The sequence below is a fragment of the Meles meles genome, chromosome 17 (genome assembly GCF_922984935.1).
Source record: "Meles meles chromosome 17, mMelMel3.1 paternal haplotype, whole genome shotgun sequence".
In the NCBI taxonomy this organism is placed as follows: domain Eukaryota; kingdom Metazoa; phylum Chordata; class Mammalia; order Carnivora; family Mustelidae; genus Meles; species Meles meles.
Window position 1 is genome coordinate 50881248 of NC_060082.1, and position 15664 is coordinate 50896911.

At 42.1% G+C, this 15664-nt stretch overlaps 1 protein-coding gene across 1 annotated transcript in view; it reads right to left on the bottom strand.

The window, feature by feature from the left end:
• Nucleotides 1-7060: 7060 nt before the first annotated feature.
• RGSL1 (regulator of G protein signaling like 1) overlaps nt 7061-15664 on the bottom strand; it is a 78737-nt gene continuing 70133 nt past the window's right edge. The window contains exons 17-21 of the mRNA XM_045983529.1: nt 12587-12725; nt 12229-12353; nt 8990-9099; nt 7608-7700; nt 7061-7242 (exon numbers count right to left, since the gene is read on the bottom strand). Coding sequence (XP_045839485.1) covers nt 7061-7242; nt 7608-7700; nt 8990-9099; nt 12229-12353; nt 12587-12725 — 649 coding nt within the window. The remainder of the gene's footprint in view (nt 7243-7607; nt 7701-8989; nt 9100-12228; nt 12354-12586; nt 12726-15664) is intronic.

Below are 15664 nucleotides of genomic sequence, written 5' to 3' on the forward strand. Positions count from 1 at the left end.
AACAGGCAAGAACAGACGGGTAATGTAAGCAGAGAGATGAAACTTCTAAGAAAAAATTAAAAGGAAATGCTAGAGATTAAAAAAAAAAAAGCTAACAAATGAAGAATGTCTTTGATACCTACATGGCTAGAGAAAAAAATCTGAGCCTGAGGCTTTGTCATTTGAAACCTCCAACACTGAAAGGTAAAAAGAGAAAAACCCTGGAAAAAGGGAAGAGAACATCCAATAACTGTGGGGCAACTACAAAAGGTGTAACATTCATGTAATGGGAAAACCAGAAAAAGAAGGAAGGAAAAAAATAAATATTTGAAGCAATAATGATTGAGAACTTCCCCAGATTAATGCTAGATGCCAAGCCACAGATCCAGGAAGTTTAAAGAATGTCAAGAAGAATAACTGCCAAAAGAAACTACACTTAAGCATATTATATCCAAACTATAGAATATCAAGGATGAAGGAAAAAACCTGGAGGAATACAACACTTAATCTATAAAGGAACAAAGATAAGAGTTTCTTCTTACTTCTCAGTAACCACACAAGCGAGAGGCAAAAAGAGGCTTCTCTGCAGACCTCCATCAGCTCACCTGTAAAATAAATCTTGTGATTCCTATCCTACCTGTCACATAGTAAATGCTCAATGAAGGGTCTTGAATATTTTGAAGTATCTGTTAGGGGCTCGGGAGGAACAACAAAAACAAAAATTTTTTAAAACCTCCTATAAATAGTAGATTTATAGAACATAAAGAAATCCTCCAAATGACCATATATAGAAATTACACATTAGAAATTAATGGGTCTGTGGATGTCTTGGCTATTCAATGTTAATGAACAACAAGAATTTTTTTCAGGATTTAACTCTTCAACTATGTCATTCCCGGTCAATCATTTCCTTCATGGTCCGGGAAATTTATGGAAAAGGTAGAAAGAGGGGGAGCAACTAATGTCCTTAATGCCAGCTCTGCACCTGCCCCATGCAATGCACTTGGCCTACATTATTCCAAACGGTTTATAAACAACCCAAGGAGGCAGACATTACTATCTTTATTTTACACTTGCTGGGATTCAACAAGGTTAAGTAATTTGCTGATGATTGCCAAGGTACTAAGGAGTGGAGATGGGATTTAAAACCAGCCTGCCTCATGGAAAAACATGAGCTCATAGGAATGGCTCTTGGCCTGGACTCTTGGTCAGGGGTGGGCCCATGTGTCAGAGCTTCTGCATGAGCCTGGCTGGTCCATGGTCTTAATCCAGAAGGTGTAGTAATATTTCCATTAATTTCTTGAATTGAAAATGACCTTGAGAGCCTCTGGGGAGTGACGGACTGTTTTCCTGTGCCCTCTCCTTTAAGTAGGGGAGGCCCACCGATTGTGAATATGGACGTCCTTTATTCTGGTTAATGATCTGCAGCTCTGGTTGAAGTATGCGGTGGGGACTGGCACCCCAAAGTGCTGCACACAAGCTCCCCTTCCTCTGCAGCAACACTTGGATCAGTTGGAGGCTTTCAGAATGAAGGACAGACATCTTTTCCTACTTTTGTAAAAAGAGGGAAGATTTTATGTCATTTCCAGACGTGCAACTGGAAGCTTTCTGAAGGTGGAAGGTGGACCTCTGTCTCTTCTGCTGTTTTCCCTGCCTCTTTCGTTACTATTTAGTCTGGGTTGGGTTGTATGAACTTCCTAAAAAAAAATAGAGAGCCCTTAAAGCATCAAGAGTCATTGAACATAAAAAAATTTCGTAAGGATAATTAGATATTTCTTCTTTAATGGGCTAGTCACAATCAGATTTGATGACTGATTTGAGTTTTCTGGTGAACATCGTGGTCTACACTAATTGTGAAGTCAGCACAATTAACTGTAAGGTCAGACGGGCATAAAGTGCACGTTCTGTTTTTCCCACTACATTCCCAAACCTAGCACAGTTCATTCACTCATGCACTCACCATGTATTTACGGGGCAACTGGTATCCGCATGTCACTCTGCTACCTATTAGAGGCATAAAGAAAAGCAGGACATGGCCTCTGTCTTACAAAGGTTTATACTTTAGCAGGTGAGGAATATATATAAACAAGAATCTCAAGAAGGGGAAAAAGTGTTGCAGAAAGAGAAGAAAGGGTGGGAAGAGAGAGGAGACCAGCAGAAGGTGTCACTGTTGTGATGTCTCATCACCAGGTGGAGGGGAAGAGGAAGGATATTTTACACAACGTTGCTGGGGAATGGAATGCGTGAGGGAGAGAGGCAAGAGATGAATCTGGAAACCCAGATTGGGGTCAAATCGACAGTGGTCTTATATGTTACTAAGGAGTTGGGGCTTTTTCAGTCAGGCAAAGAAGGGTTGACAGCCAGCAAGGAATCAAACCTCAGTGCTACACCTGCAGGGCCTGAACTCTGCCAACCACCTGAACGAGTGGGAGGATGGGTTCACCCCTGGAGCCTCCAGGAAGGAATGCAGTTCTGCACACCTGACATTAACCGATGAGTCCCAGCTCCGACTTCTGACCTACAGCACCATCACATAGTAACATTGTGTTGTTTTAAGCCAGTAAGTGTCTGGTGATTTGTTATGATAGCTAGAACACTAATACGGGGACTAGAGGAAGCCACTTTCCTTCCCTGGCCTTTCCCTTTTGATGTGGCTTTGGAATATAGGCGGGTTTCAGTGGGGTGAAGTCCAGAGCCAATGACCAAGAGAGAATTCTTGAGATGTCTCTGGGGCAAAATGGCGGTTTATTAAAGCCTAGGGACAGCAACCGGGGTCAGAAAGGCCTGCAGCACTGGGACTGTGAGCGGTGGCTGGTTGTACACTGTGCGGTTGGGAGAGGTAAGGAAAAGGGGAGGTTTTAAAAGAGCTTTCATATGCTAAAGAGGACCTTCAAGATACCAAAGGCCTTGCCAGTTGTGAAGTTCGGGTTGTTTTTCCCCCTCTAGCAAGACATTAACATTAGATAGTTGGGAGATTCCTGGAAGAAAGTCACAACCGTCCCACCCAGGAATGGGGGGTGGGGAGAGGTTGCAGGGGCTCGCTTCTGCTTTCTTCAGCCAGCCTTCTGTTCCCTCATCACTTTGATGCCAGTGACCCTCATGGGTCTAATGTTTGGACTTCTCCTCCTCCCTCCTAATGTTTTCTAAGATAGACCCCGGGCCCAAATATAATTACAAGGGGGAAAGAAAAAGTTTAAAGCAAAGATTGCATTTGTTGGGCTGTGGGCCATGGTTACCGACCACCAAGTTTTGTTTGACTTGCATAAAAACTTATATAACTTTATAAAGTTATATATTAAAGTTATAAAAACTTTAAATTTCATGTTCTTTGTCTCTCTTCCTTTTTGTATTTTCCCTCCCCCCGTCCCTTTCTTCTTTTTCTTTCTTTCCTTATTTTTGCCTTAAGTTAAGGAGCTCTGGCCCCACTGAGCTGGCTGCCTGGATCTGAGTGTTACCGTCCCCTTTGACAAGTGTTCAGTTTCTAGCATTCCTTGTTACCTCTCATGGGTTGTTTACTCATTTATATTACCTGTTTGCATGCTGATTGCCTTTGTGACACTAACCTAAATCTAGAGTGAAACATACTAGATCTGGGATCTCTGAAGTGAGAGGATATGAAAGCAAAGGAAGCAACAGCAAGATGCAATAAATGAGCAGAATTACTTTTTTCAATTCAGGGTGGTCCTATGAAATATTGTGAGGTCTTTTGAATAACATGTGTGCTTGCACCTCTGCGTGCGACTCTACCTATGGATGAGTGTATATAGGTAGAGAATTATGAAACGGGCAAAAATCACAGTTTCAGATGAATTCTTTGAGGGAGGTTTCTTTTCCTTCAGTGGGACCCACCTACTACCAATCTACAGTTTCAGCTCTGCCTCAGTCCAACAGGAGGGTATTTAGGCACATGACCCTGAGTTAGTATTTTACGAGATCCTCATCGTTGCTTTGTTGTGGCCTAACGTCCTCTCTGGTTCTGTGTGCAAGGTTTTGACTTGTTTATCTTTGACCAAGATCATTCCTGACAGCTCAATTCCAATAATAGGGTTCTTCCCCATTCTTATAAGTTCTTGCCTGATTTTTAAAATCTGTAATTCTGTCTCATGCCCTCTACTCCATCTGTTAACCCAAATTCTATCTTGGAACCTTAGCCTCATTAGGGGAGGAAATTCTCATTCCTTTCTTCTGGGCCTTCCTTAGGCTGAATTTTTACTTCCTTGGACCCTCTCCCAGTGGCCTAAGGCTCTCTGCACCTCATCTGAGGCAACACCTTTTCTGGTCACATCTGCCTAGAGTCTTCCTGGCCTGTCACAGTCAAAACCCCATTCAGATGATCTCACAGTCCCATGGATTTGTGAGCCCTGTACAGACATTCCAACATTTTTCATTCTTGAGGAAAGCTAGGAAATAAAAGATGTGAGCATAGGAGGAAACTGCCTGGAAATTTGAGAGGCTTCTCCAGTAAGCTTTCTAGTCTTTCCTTGTTCTGCAGCCCACAGGGTTGAGCCCATCTTTTCTCAATTATCTCAAGTGGAAGGCTCATTTAAGACATTTGGTCATTTTACTCCCGATTTTCTTCAAAATGGGCCTAGTGCTCTATAACCATGACAATAATTTGGGCCTTTAGGTCAAAAATTTCCAAAGAGTCTCTTTATCTATTAATTGACAACTAAACAGAACTCTAGGGAAGAACTATTCCTTTTGGGCATATAGTTATATAGAGGGTGATCATGGAATGAGAACTAGCCAAAGATTCGGAAGTGGTGTGTTCTAGTCCAGACTCTGCCACTGACTACCTGGTGATCTGGGGAAAGACACTTAACCATCTGTGTGGCTCTCCTTATCTGTTTAAAAAGAAGTAATTTTTAACATGGTTACTCACAGGGTTGTGAGGATTTCCTAAGGATGATCTGAGTCATTGTCCAAATTGGAGATCCCAGCATTAAGATCCCATCTGTTTACTGTTGATAAAACATCACCTTGTTTACTAGAGTGTTTAATGCCATCTACATACATTTGTCATGAGATTCATTGACATCCATGAGTCAGAGATTTGCTCAAGGCTATGCAGCTCCAGAGTGAATCAAGAACTCAGGTCTCTTGACCCTGAGAGTCAGGTGATCTCTTACATGCCCACTGTGGAAAGACCATCTCTGACAGTACCCCCAGGATCCAGGAGCACAGAGGTGCTTCTGTTCATACTCTCTGCTCACATCTTACTCACTAAAGTCCCATCCTACCATGTCTGGGCTGACATCCCATTGATCATTACAGGGCAGATAACACTGGGCCATTTCATTTCTGACCAACAAAGTTTCTGTCAGTGTTAAGAGGCTTCTGAGAGATGATGTGCCTCTGTTGGGAGTCTGACTGGACTACTTTCTCTCCTTTTTGGTGCCAGGTAATTTTGGTCTGAAGGAAAAGAGAAGAGTGGCCAGTTATTAGAGTGGCAATGAGGTAACTGGCATACTCTGCTGGTTTGTTGCTGTCATTCCCTTTAGAAATTGCAGTGGTCCAAACCAAAACCCTTTGACCTCAGGTTAGGGCTCCTCTTCTTACCTTCCTCTCCAAGAACTGATAATCCCTGAAGCTACGTATTGCTTTTCTGTACAAATAATTCCAAAGTTCTTGTCTTCCAGGCAAGTGATACTGGGGCAGCTCAAAACTCCCGTTGGCCTTGTAGAAGGTATGAGAAGATGGGCTGGCTGCTGAGGAAACCAGGCCTTCCAGTCACATAGCCTGGTGTCTATAACCCTGACTTCCAAGCAGCTCTTTGGCTCAGTTCTGTCTTCCACCACCCCGTCGTTATTTTCTCAGAGCTCTAACGTAGCATGAATTCCACTTTGGTGCTTGTACAGAAGTGAGTTAGGCTGAATCAGATTTTTTTTAAAAAGATTTTATTTATTTGACAGATAGAGATCACAAGTAGACAGAGAGGCAGGCAGAGGGTGGGGGGAGCAGGTTCCCTGCTGAGCAGAGAGCCTGACGCGGGGCTCGATCCCAGAACCCTGAGATCATGACCTGAGCCAAAGGCAGAGGCTTAATCCACTAAGCCACCCAGGTGCCCCAAGCTGAATCAGATTTTGACAGGCTCAAGTTCTTTATGGTTTTATTGACAATATCCTGCCAAGTAGAACAATTCTTTTTCTTTCCATATTATGCCCCTTACCTTGAAAGGCTTGAGTATTAGGGAGGCTGGTAATAAAAGATCATCTGGACCACTCTTTTGCCAGCAATAATGTTCTCCTAGAAGGTGGATCAGGGGATTCAACTTCCTAAAAGTGCCTGTCTTAGTTGGAGACATGTAAGGAAACCCACAGAGAAACCCTTCCCTAACTATCTTGACTATAGGACTCTCTGGAAGAAGCAAGCTCAACTTCTTGGTTTCCATATGTAAGGAGCATCAGGATGTGGAGCTAGGTCTCTGGGAAACTTCTCCCCCATCTCCCATTGTACACTTGGACAACGCAACTCTGAACTGAAGAAGAGGACTTCTGACCCATGCCTATGCTGGGACAGGACACAGCTGCACAGTGGTGATAGGGTAAGATTGTTAGATGAAGCTAAAGACAAATGTAGAGAAAAACTGCATCAGAACTCAGGGTACAGGCACTCACTCGAGGGCCTCCAGCCCAGGAAGGCCATCCCAGAACAGCCTCCAGGGAAACACTTTCAGGGAAGGAGTGGGGAAATGGAAGCTGAAACAGTGACTCTCCAGGGACATCAAGGAGACCTGGTTTGAATGCTTCAGTACCTTTGGTGTTAGGAGACATTTTATCTGGATGCAAAGGTCATGATGCCAACCCCAAGGACCCAGGAAAGTAACAAAAGGAAATTAAGCCATATGAATACTAGAATCACAAAGCTTAAGGCTGTTTGGGTCCTATGGATCATGGGCAATATTCCATAGTGGCCTCCCCCATTAGGGAATGAGGGGACATATGCAAATGGGCAGAAAAGTCAAGCTGGTGTTTCACACCCATAAGCAGCAGAAAGAAACAGTATCTCCAGCCTAGAAACAATTGGTATAGGGGGAAAGAAAAAGTTTATCAGGAGAGACCATGTGGAAACCAAGACAACTTTAATACTTGGAAGAGGGCTTAACTTCTTGAGGCTGAAGGTGGGGGGAGAAAAAGAATATAACATGGCTCATATATGGGTGGCTAGGACAAGAGTGTTTATTACTGGGATAAGAAGATCTGTAGCAGGCACTTCCAGGAAGCAGAAGGTATGAGATGGAGGTTCTGTTCAAGCCAGCAGGTGCTCTCAGAGGGAGGGGAAAATAACAACTGGGATGTTATGATTGTGTCCACACACACATTGGAACCACCACACACAGAGGAGCCAGCAGAGATACAGACAAGCCTAAGGTACCTGCCTTCAAGGGGCTATAAGAGAATTAGGAAGATACAATTATTCAGATGAGAGCTGTGCATAGAGCCCCAGAAAGGCAGTCAGGAGACCTGCTTCTCATCCCATCTCTGCCACTCACATGCTGGGTGGTTTGGAGCAAATCGCTTCACATTTCGGTGACCTCAGTCTCCTTGTGGTCATTAAGGAGCTTGGCCAAACTGAATTAGAGTCACCATCTTAGTAGTTAGATCAGTGGGATTCTATCTCCAACTCACAATTTTGGCCTGGACTTGCTATTACTTCCCGTTGTTGAGGCCGAAACCATTCAATACCTCTGAGCAAGGTGAATCTTAAGACGGCATGGTCTCCTGGAGAAGAAAGAACATTAAAATCCCTTATAACACCCAACAAAATAAATCTTTATATGTAAACAAGGAAGTTCTTGACAACATTCCTTGGAGTACAGGACAGATATCATCTAAATCCAAGCCTCTATATTTGAGATCAGGGAGGTAAAGGTGATTTATTTCCTACTTAGGTGAACCTCTCAGAGGGGCAGGAACTTGGCTCCACAACCAGCCAGAGCTGCTTCTTTCACTCTTCATGCAAGCTAGATGGGTTAAGTTTCAAAGGCCTCATTTGTACTCCCCAAAGGGAGTGGGATGCTTGTTTGTGAGGAGGCTGGAAGGGAGGTAGGGTTAAGTATCTGGAAAAAATGGACATGAGAACTCCATAGACTTAAACTAAAACCATGGAATGCTCGGCTCTCTCACAGGACAATTTGTTGCTGTCTTTAAGACTCCTGTCCTGTCTCCTTATTTTGTTCTGATGCTGGTACCGGTTTCAGACTCACAGACCTGTTCTCTTTGGTTCTCAGAACCTTCCACTGCAGAGACATCCAGTCTTGCTCTCTCTGGGCACTGCGCCGTGCACACTCTTCCCTCTCTTTAAAATTTCCTCTTGCTTAAGTACTGACCTCAGTGCAGATATTAAGAAAGGGATTGAGTTTAACTGCTCTGCTAAGAAAACGTGTCTCTGTGTGTTTTCAAACACATCTATTTGCTTATTTATAAATATATTAATAATATACAATATATGAATGACATATTAAGAGTATATTAATAATAAATATGTAGATCGCTCATCATCACACCATGCAGAGATAATCCTATTAATACTTTATTTCTGAATTTTTCCCATGTTCTCATAAAAATTACACACATGCGTAAAGATATATATATTTACCACATGAAAATCATACCCTAAACCCACTTTTTAATTTTCTCATTTAAGACCATAAAACAGATGCTTTTCAAATGATAGGGTTTCTGGAGATAGTCGAAGCTGGGGCTTCTTAAATGGCAGTAAAATGAGTCACCACCTCCATTTACCCACCGCATGGACCATGACCTACATCCCGAGGCTGTTGGGAAGTACTGCTGGGGAGTGTGGTACATGGGTGGGGTACCCTTTTGCTGGTACTGATATCAACAGACAAAACATACTTTAATTCTTCTCTGAGAGCCAAGTTAATGAGATGCCCACACCTCCAGGAAATACCCTCCACGAAATCTTACCTTGGTCCTTTGGACTTTTGCTTTCCCTTTATGAGTCTCATTTTCTAGAGAATGGGGTTATAGGTCATGGCAGAGCTTACCTCCGCTCCAAGGAGAAGACTTGTGCGTGGGTTTAGGAGAAGTTTTTTTATCCTTGTGTGTCTTCCCCTTGAACTGGAAGTAAGAGCAGGTTGCCTTCCAGGAACAAAACCTGTGAGAAGATTGGCTGTCATGTGGAAAAATTTACCTGCTGAGGAGGCTGGAACACTGAGCATGAGGCAACTGGGTCAGGACCACTCCTCACAGAGAGTAAAGTGTGCAATAGAGAGGAGAAAAGACTTGGTCTTGGGGGGCTGCCTGTCAGAGGCCCTTCTTCTTCTGAGCCCTCTCTGTGTCCAGGCCTAGTTCCAGTGAGGACCTAGTATGAACAGTATGTTGGGATTCCCTTTCGGAACCAGTGAATGGAGACTGTAAAGAATCTGCTTTATTTGGTCTGAGGAAGGGTCAATCCCTCCAATGCTTGCTTGAGCATCAGATTATGAGCTCCCCACTTAACCTCACCTGGTACAGCCAGAGTGTCTGACTGATTTCCTTTCAGGTCCCAATCCCTGGTTTCATCGTGTCCCTTACTAGAGGTCATGACCCTGTCATCACATTCCCAGCAGTCTGAGTAAACCCCTTCCTCACATGAACTTGCATTCATATACTTACTCAGTCTGAGAACCGTTGCTCCCTGGAGTCCCTCACAACACTCTTCATCTCTTCCTCCCTGGCCCCTAATGCCTTGCTGTCCATCAGCCTACTCTTGCATTGGACCCCTTAGAGGTTGGTCTAGGCTAAGATGGGATTTATTTTCTATCCTGCCTTTGCTCTGATAGTCGTAACTGGTGCCCTCTTTCCCATGCCCCCAAGAGGCATTCTATTTGATCACAGCTGGTTTCTCTCATTCCACTCGCTCTACTGGGTCTTCGTCCCATCAAGAAGCTCCCAGCGTGCTACAACGCATACTTTATGGTGCTTAAAATAATGAGAGACCTTGTTTCTGATCCTGGTTTTACCATTTCCAAGTGCTCCTTGGCATCTCTTAACCCGTTTGAACCTCAATTTACTCATCTATAAAATAGGGATAATGACACTTTGCCCCACCCATCTCCTAGGGCCGTTGGGAGGTTCATCTGGGATAACATACGTAGACACAGTTTGTGCAGTATCCAACTCTTTATACAGGAGTGTATAGGAAAGCCAGTGAAGAACCAGCTGCATAAAGATTAGGGATTCAAAGCCTCCCTGAAGCAGTCCTACCCTTCTTAAATAGGTGTGAGGCAGTGCTGAGCACTGACTCAAGCCAGGAGCAGCATGCATTTCTCAGGGTTCTGATCCAACAGAAAGTTTCAGGACAAATTTCTGTTTAATCCTGCTTAGCAGAACTAGAATCAAGTCTGGACTTGGTGCTAGATAACAACTTATGTTCAAAGGATAAACTGGTTATCTTGAACTTCGATTTTTAATTCTTTAATCCTGTATTAAATAATGTATTATCATAGAGTCTTTTTTTAATTGAACTGAATTATATTTATTTTTTTCTTCCAAAGTTTTCTTTAAAACCTAATTAGTTAACAGATAGTGTAATATTTGTTTCAGGAGTAGAATTTAGTGATTCATCACTTGCATGTAGTACCCAGCACTCATCGTAACAAGTGAACAAGGGCTCTCCTTAACACCCATCCCTATTTACCCCATCCCCCACCCACTTCCCTCCATCAACACTCAGTTTGTTCTCTAACATTAAGAGTCTCTTATGGTTTTCCTCCCCACTCTCTCCTTCTCTCTTTTTTCCCCCTTCCCACGCATTCATCTGTTTATTTCCTAAATTCCACATGTAAGTGAAATTACATGGTATTTGTCTTTCTCTGACTGTCTTGTTTTGCTTAGCATAATACACTCTAGCTCCATCCACACCACTGCAAATGACAAGCTTTCATTCTTTTTGATGGCTTAGGAAGGTTCCATTGTGTCTATATACCACATCTTGTTTATCCATTCATTAACTGATGGACACTTGGGCTCTTTCCATAGTGTGGCTGTTGTTGATAATGCTGCTATAAACATTGGGGTGCAGGTAACCCCTCGAATCTGTATTTTGTGTCCTGTGGGTAAATACCTAGTAGTACAATTGCTGGATCATAGGATAGTTCTATTTATCATAGAGATTTTAAAATAAAGGTTGGAGAATGGTAAGCAACCTTTACACTTCTCTTCTACTAAAGTAACACTTATGCGTGTGTGTGTGTGGGGGGGTCCCCTAAGAGCCGGAATCATATAATAATCTAAATATCCTAATTAGCCCTGTTTTGGAAAATTTCAGCTGGTTATCCTTTGGTCGCTGTCACACAGGGCCCTGTATGGAACATATAGGTTGGCATTACTGTCACTATGAGAGAGTAGGAGAACCCAGGAGAACCTGGGAGAACTGGACCAGTGTCTCAGCCCAAACTTCGGCAGGCTAGGTTAGAAACCAGTGGGCCACAGGTTGCATTTTTCCTGCAGATATTTTTTGTTTGTTTCATTTTTGCTCTTTGGCCTTCATGATTTCCTCGCCATGTTTTAGTTTTGAGTTTGTTGCCACATTTGCCACGTTAACATTGGGAGATGGGACATAAAAACCTAAATTTCTGGGACACCTTGGTGGCTCAGTTGGTCGAGTGACCAACTCTTGGTTTTGGCTCAGGTCACGATCTCAGTCATGAGATGGATCCCTGCGTCTGGGTCTGTGCCCAGCGGGGAGTCTGCTTGAAGATTCTCTCCCTCTCTGCCTCCCTTCACTCTCTCTCTCTGAAATAAATAAATCTTTTGCAACAACAACAAAACTAAATTTCCAAGCTCCTCTTGAGAATGAAATATCTAGCAACTGTGCCTCTAATGGTAATTATGGGATTTGGACATAACTCTTGTGTCTTACTCTCTCATGACGTTCCTCAGGCACAATGACAGTTGTGTTAAACTTGACAGAACTTCTTCCCAGGTATGGAGGTCCATACTCACTCTTAGGTGAGGAACATATGCCTAAGAAAATTAACATCATTTTTCTAAGCAAGGAGGAGGTACCTGGGAGAGAGCCAGGTACTCTGATCCCCAGTCTTACTTGGCCTTCCATCCTCTGACTCGGTATCAGCGTGAGAGTGGGAGGGATGGAGTATATCATGTGGCATAAGAATACACCATTGTAGTCCCCAAGAGACTGGAAACTGTGAAGCAGAGGGCTAGAGGAAGACAGAAAATGCTCTAGAAAGCCAAATGTGTTTTTCTGCCTTCATGGTCTTGGGCAAGGAGGAAATGTTACCTTTTCCAGAAGTACATAATGACAGGGAAGAGAGACATGATAGTCCCGTGGAAGATGTTCCGATCTAGGTGGCCCTCTGCAATGACAGCAAGGATGGAATCCTTCTGGGATTCAGAGATGTTCACCTACCCATAGAATGGGAGCATGTTACTGGCAGAGGCTCCAGGGAAGGCAGAAAACCTCTCTTAACCCCCCAGGACCTATAAGACCACACCCTTCCCAGAAGCTTTTCATGCAACTGCTAGGGAAAGGACATCTGGTTGACCCAAGACTTAGGAGGTGCCTATCAGCTTTCAGAGTTCTTGAGGAAGAAATGCTTCTTGGCAAATGCCCAGAGAGGAGCGGGAATCTCCTTTACCCTCAGCCTTGGAGGGATTTCTGAATGCAGGTAGAGCTTTAGGATGATGTTAATTTTAGACTTCATTAGGGCCACGTCATTCTCCTTGAATGCCCGGTTGGCTTGCAGCACGTGAGCTGAATTCACCAAATCATTAAATCTAAAAAGAAGCAGTAAGTAGGAAATCAGCAAGGAGAAGATAAAGGCAGCAACTAAATAGGGCAGCCAGCCCAGACCCATTTCTGGCCTAAAAAAGACAGGGCCAATCCTGGGCCAGGTTGCAACTTAATTCATTCAACCAAAATGCCTCCACAGGCAAATACAGATTGAGCACCTACCACATGCCAGGCGATATGCTAAGTGCTTCTTCAAGTGTATTTCTTTACCAAAAACTCCTTTATGTATCCCATCCTGCCTCCATCCTGACCTCCGTACCAGTTTTACCTCTGAAGACTTTAAGGGCTAAGGGTTATCTTGCTCTTTCTTTACCCTCCTGTGCTGATGCTTTCACAATTACCACCACTCTTTGAAGCCACATGTTACTTTTCTTAATTTATTTTATTATAGTAAAACATACTCAACATAAGATACACCAGTTTAACCATTTTTTAAACGTACAGTCAGTGGCATTAAGTACATTGACTGCACTGTGCAACCATCAACACGATCCATCTCCAGAATTTTTTTCATCTTCCCCAGCTGAAACTCTAAGCCATTCAGCAGTAACTCTCCATTCTCCCCATACCGCAGCCCCTGGCAACTACTTTCTGCCTCCTAGCAACATATTCTTTCACTAACCATCAAATACCTGTCAGTTATACCTTATCTGGATTTAAGTACACAGTTTATTTCTCTCAGGACTCTTTAAATCTTAACTATTTAAACTTTTCCTAAGAGAAGAATACTAAGATTTCCCCATTATAACCTTGTTTTGCATATCCATTTATTTATTCAATCAGTGGACACTTGAAAGGGTTTACTCTGTGACAGGTGCCATTCCGAGAGCAGGGATTCAGCAGTGAACTTGGTAAGCAAAGTCCTGCCTTCTTTTTAATTGTCTAAATGCACTTCCTGCACCTATCATCCAACTTATTAACTCTCATTTGTGTTTTGTCTGCCATCCAGATTGGTTTGCAGGATCTCAGAGAATAGGGAGCACGTCTTAGTTGTCTTTTGAATCTCCAATGCCAAACCCAGTGCCCAAGCAATCAGTAAGCATTTGTGGAACTGAGCTAAATGCCTCATTGGGGTGCAGATTAAGAAGATCTCTTAACCAAATTCCCCTAACTAGTGTGCTGAATGACCAGATACTCTGTACTTCTCAAAACCCACTGACTGATGCCAACGACATGCTCATCATATACACTGGTTGTACCTTCTGTAACATACTCTCACATTTTCCCAATGAGTTGAGGCAGATATATACTGAGAATTATTCAAGCCTCTTCTCAAAGATTTTTTGCCTGTTGTACTTGTTCCTATAATTTGTAATTTATGAAAATTAATAAAAAAGGAACATAAAAGGAAAAGATATTTGTTGTTTCTCAGAAAATAAATTTGAATGTGTTGGAATGTTCCAGTAAAGGCAAGTTGTTTTTTAAAAAGTTGTTATTGGAAAAAAAAAAAAGTTGCTATTGAGTGAGGTGTGGCAAAGCAATTTAAAACTTTGAAAAAACATGTATAAAAATCCAGAAGGATTAAACTGCCTTTATATTCTTAATCACTTTAAAGAGAGAAATTTTAGAATTAGCTGATAGCATTTTGGATATAGTTTATGCAAGAAAAATATATGGATCTCCAGTTAGAGGAATGGCTTTGATTTTATGTCAAAAGTTTGACAGGCGAGTTAAAGTATGTTAGCATGATTTACCATAATAATATCTGTTTTATTATGGATGTTCCTCACAAATTTAAAAATAGATTTACCATATAATCCAGTAATCCCACTACTGGGTATTATCTAAAGAATACGAAAACACTAATTCAAAGAAATATATGCACCCCTATGTTTATTGTAGCATTATTTATAATGGCAAAATTATGGAAGCAGTTCATGTGTCCATTGACAGATTAATGGATAAAGAAAATATGGTATATCGATACAATAGAATATTACTCAACCATAAAGAAGAAAGAAACCTTGCCATTTTCAACAAATGGATGGAGATAGAGGGTATAATGTTAAGTGAAATGTCAGTCGGAGAAAGACGACTACCATATGATTTCACTCATATTTGAAATTTAAGAAAGAAAACAAAGAAAAAAAGGGACAAACCAAGAAACAGACTCTTAACTAAAGAGAACAAACCGATGGTTACCAGAGGGGAGGGGGGCAGGAGGATGGGTGAAATAGGTCGTAAGAATATACTTATCATGAGGAATACTGAATGATGTATAGAATTGTTTAAAGTTTAATCAATATATTCTACACATGAAACTAATATAACACTGTATGTCAACTATATTGGAATCAAAATTTTAAAAAAGCTAATCAACCAAAGGCAGGCAAAAACGACAATAATAAAGATACATAATGAGTGAAGTAATATAGAGGATTGAGAAGCCTGTATGCAGGTACAGGAGACTTCCAACTTTTATCAACTTAAATACCATGTATGCATCTCTATCTTTATTTCTAAATTTGTTTAGAACCTTTAAGGTTCTAAAAAAAAAAAAGAAAGAAAAAAAGCCCACCACATTCTAAAACATAGACTCATAAGCCATTCTACTTTAGTACATAAGATACCTAATCACCATGTAGTACATCATTTCTATGGGGGAAGTGTATTCCAAATTTCAAATCAGTGTTCCAGGAACATGCCCTTTCTGTTAATGGCAAAGATGTTCCCTTTGATGAGGACAGAGAAAGAAGTAGAAACTCTTATTTCTCTTAGAGTCACTTGTTTCTATCCGCAAATGTTCAAGAAAAATTTAAGTCAGTTTCCTCCTTCAGAGGCGCTGGACCTGTGTTCTCAACTGTGCTGCCATTAGAATCCCATGAGCAGCTTTTGACAGTACCAGTTCCCAGGCTCCACAGTGGACCCCTGAAATCCAAATCTCTGGGCCTTGGCATTGGCAGTATTCACAAGCTCCCAGAGA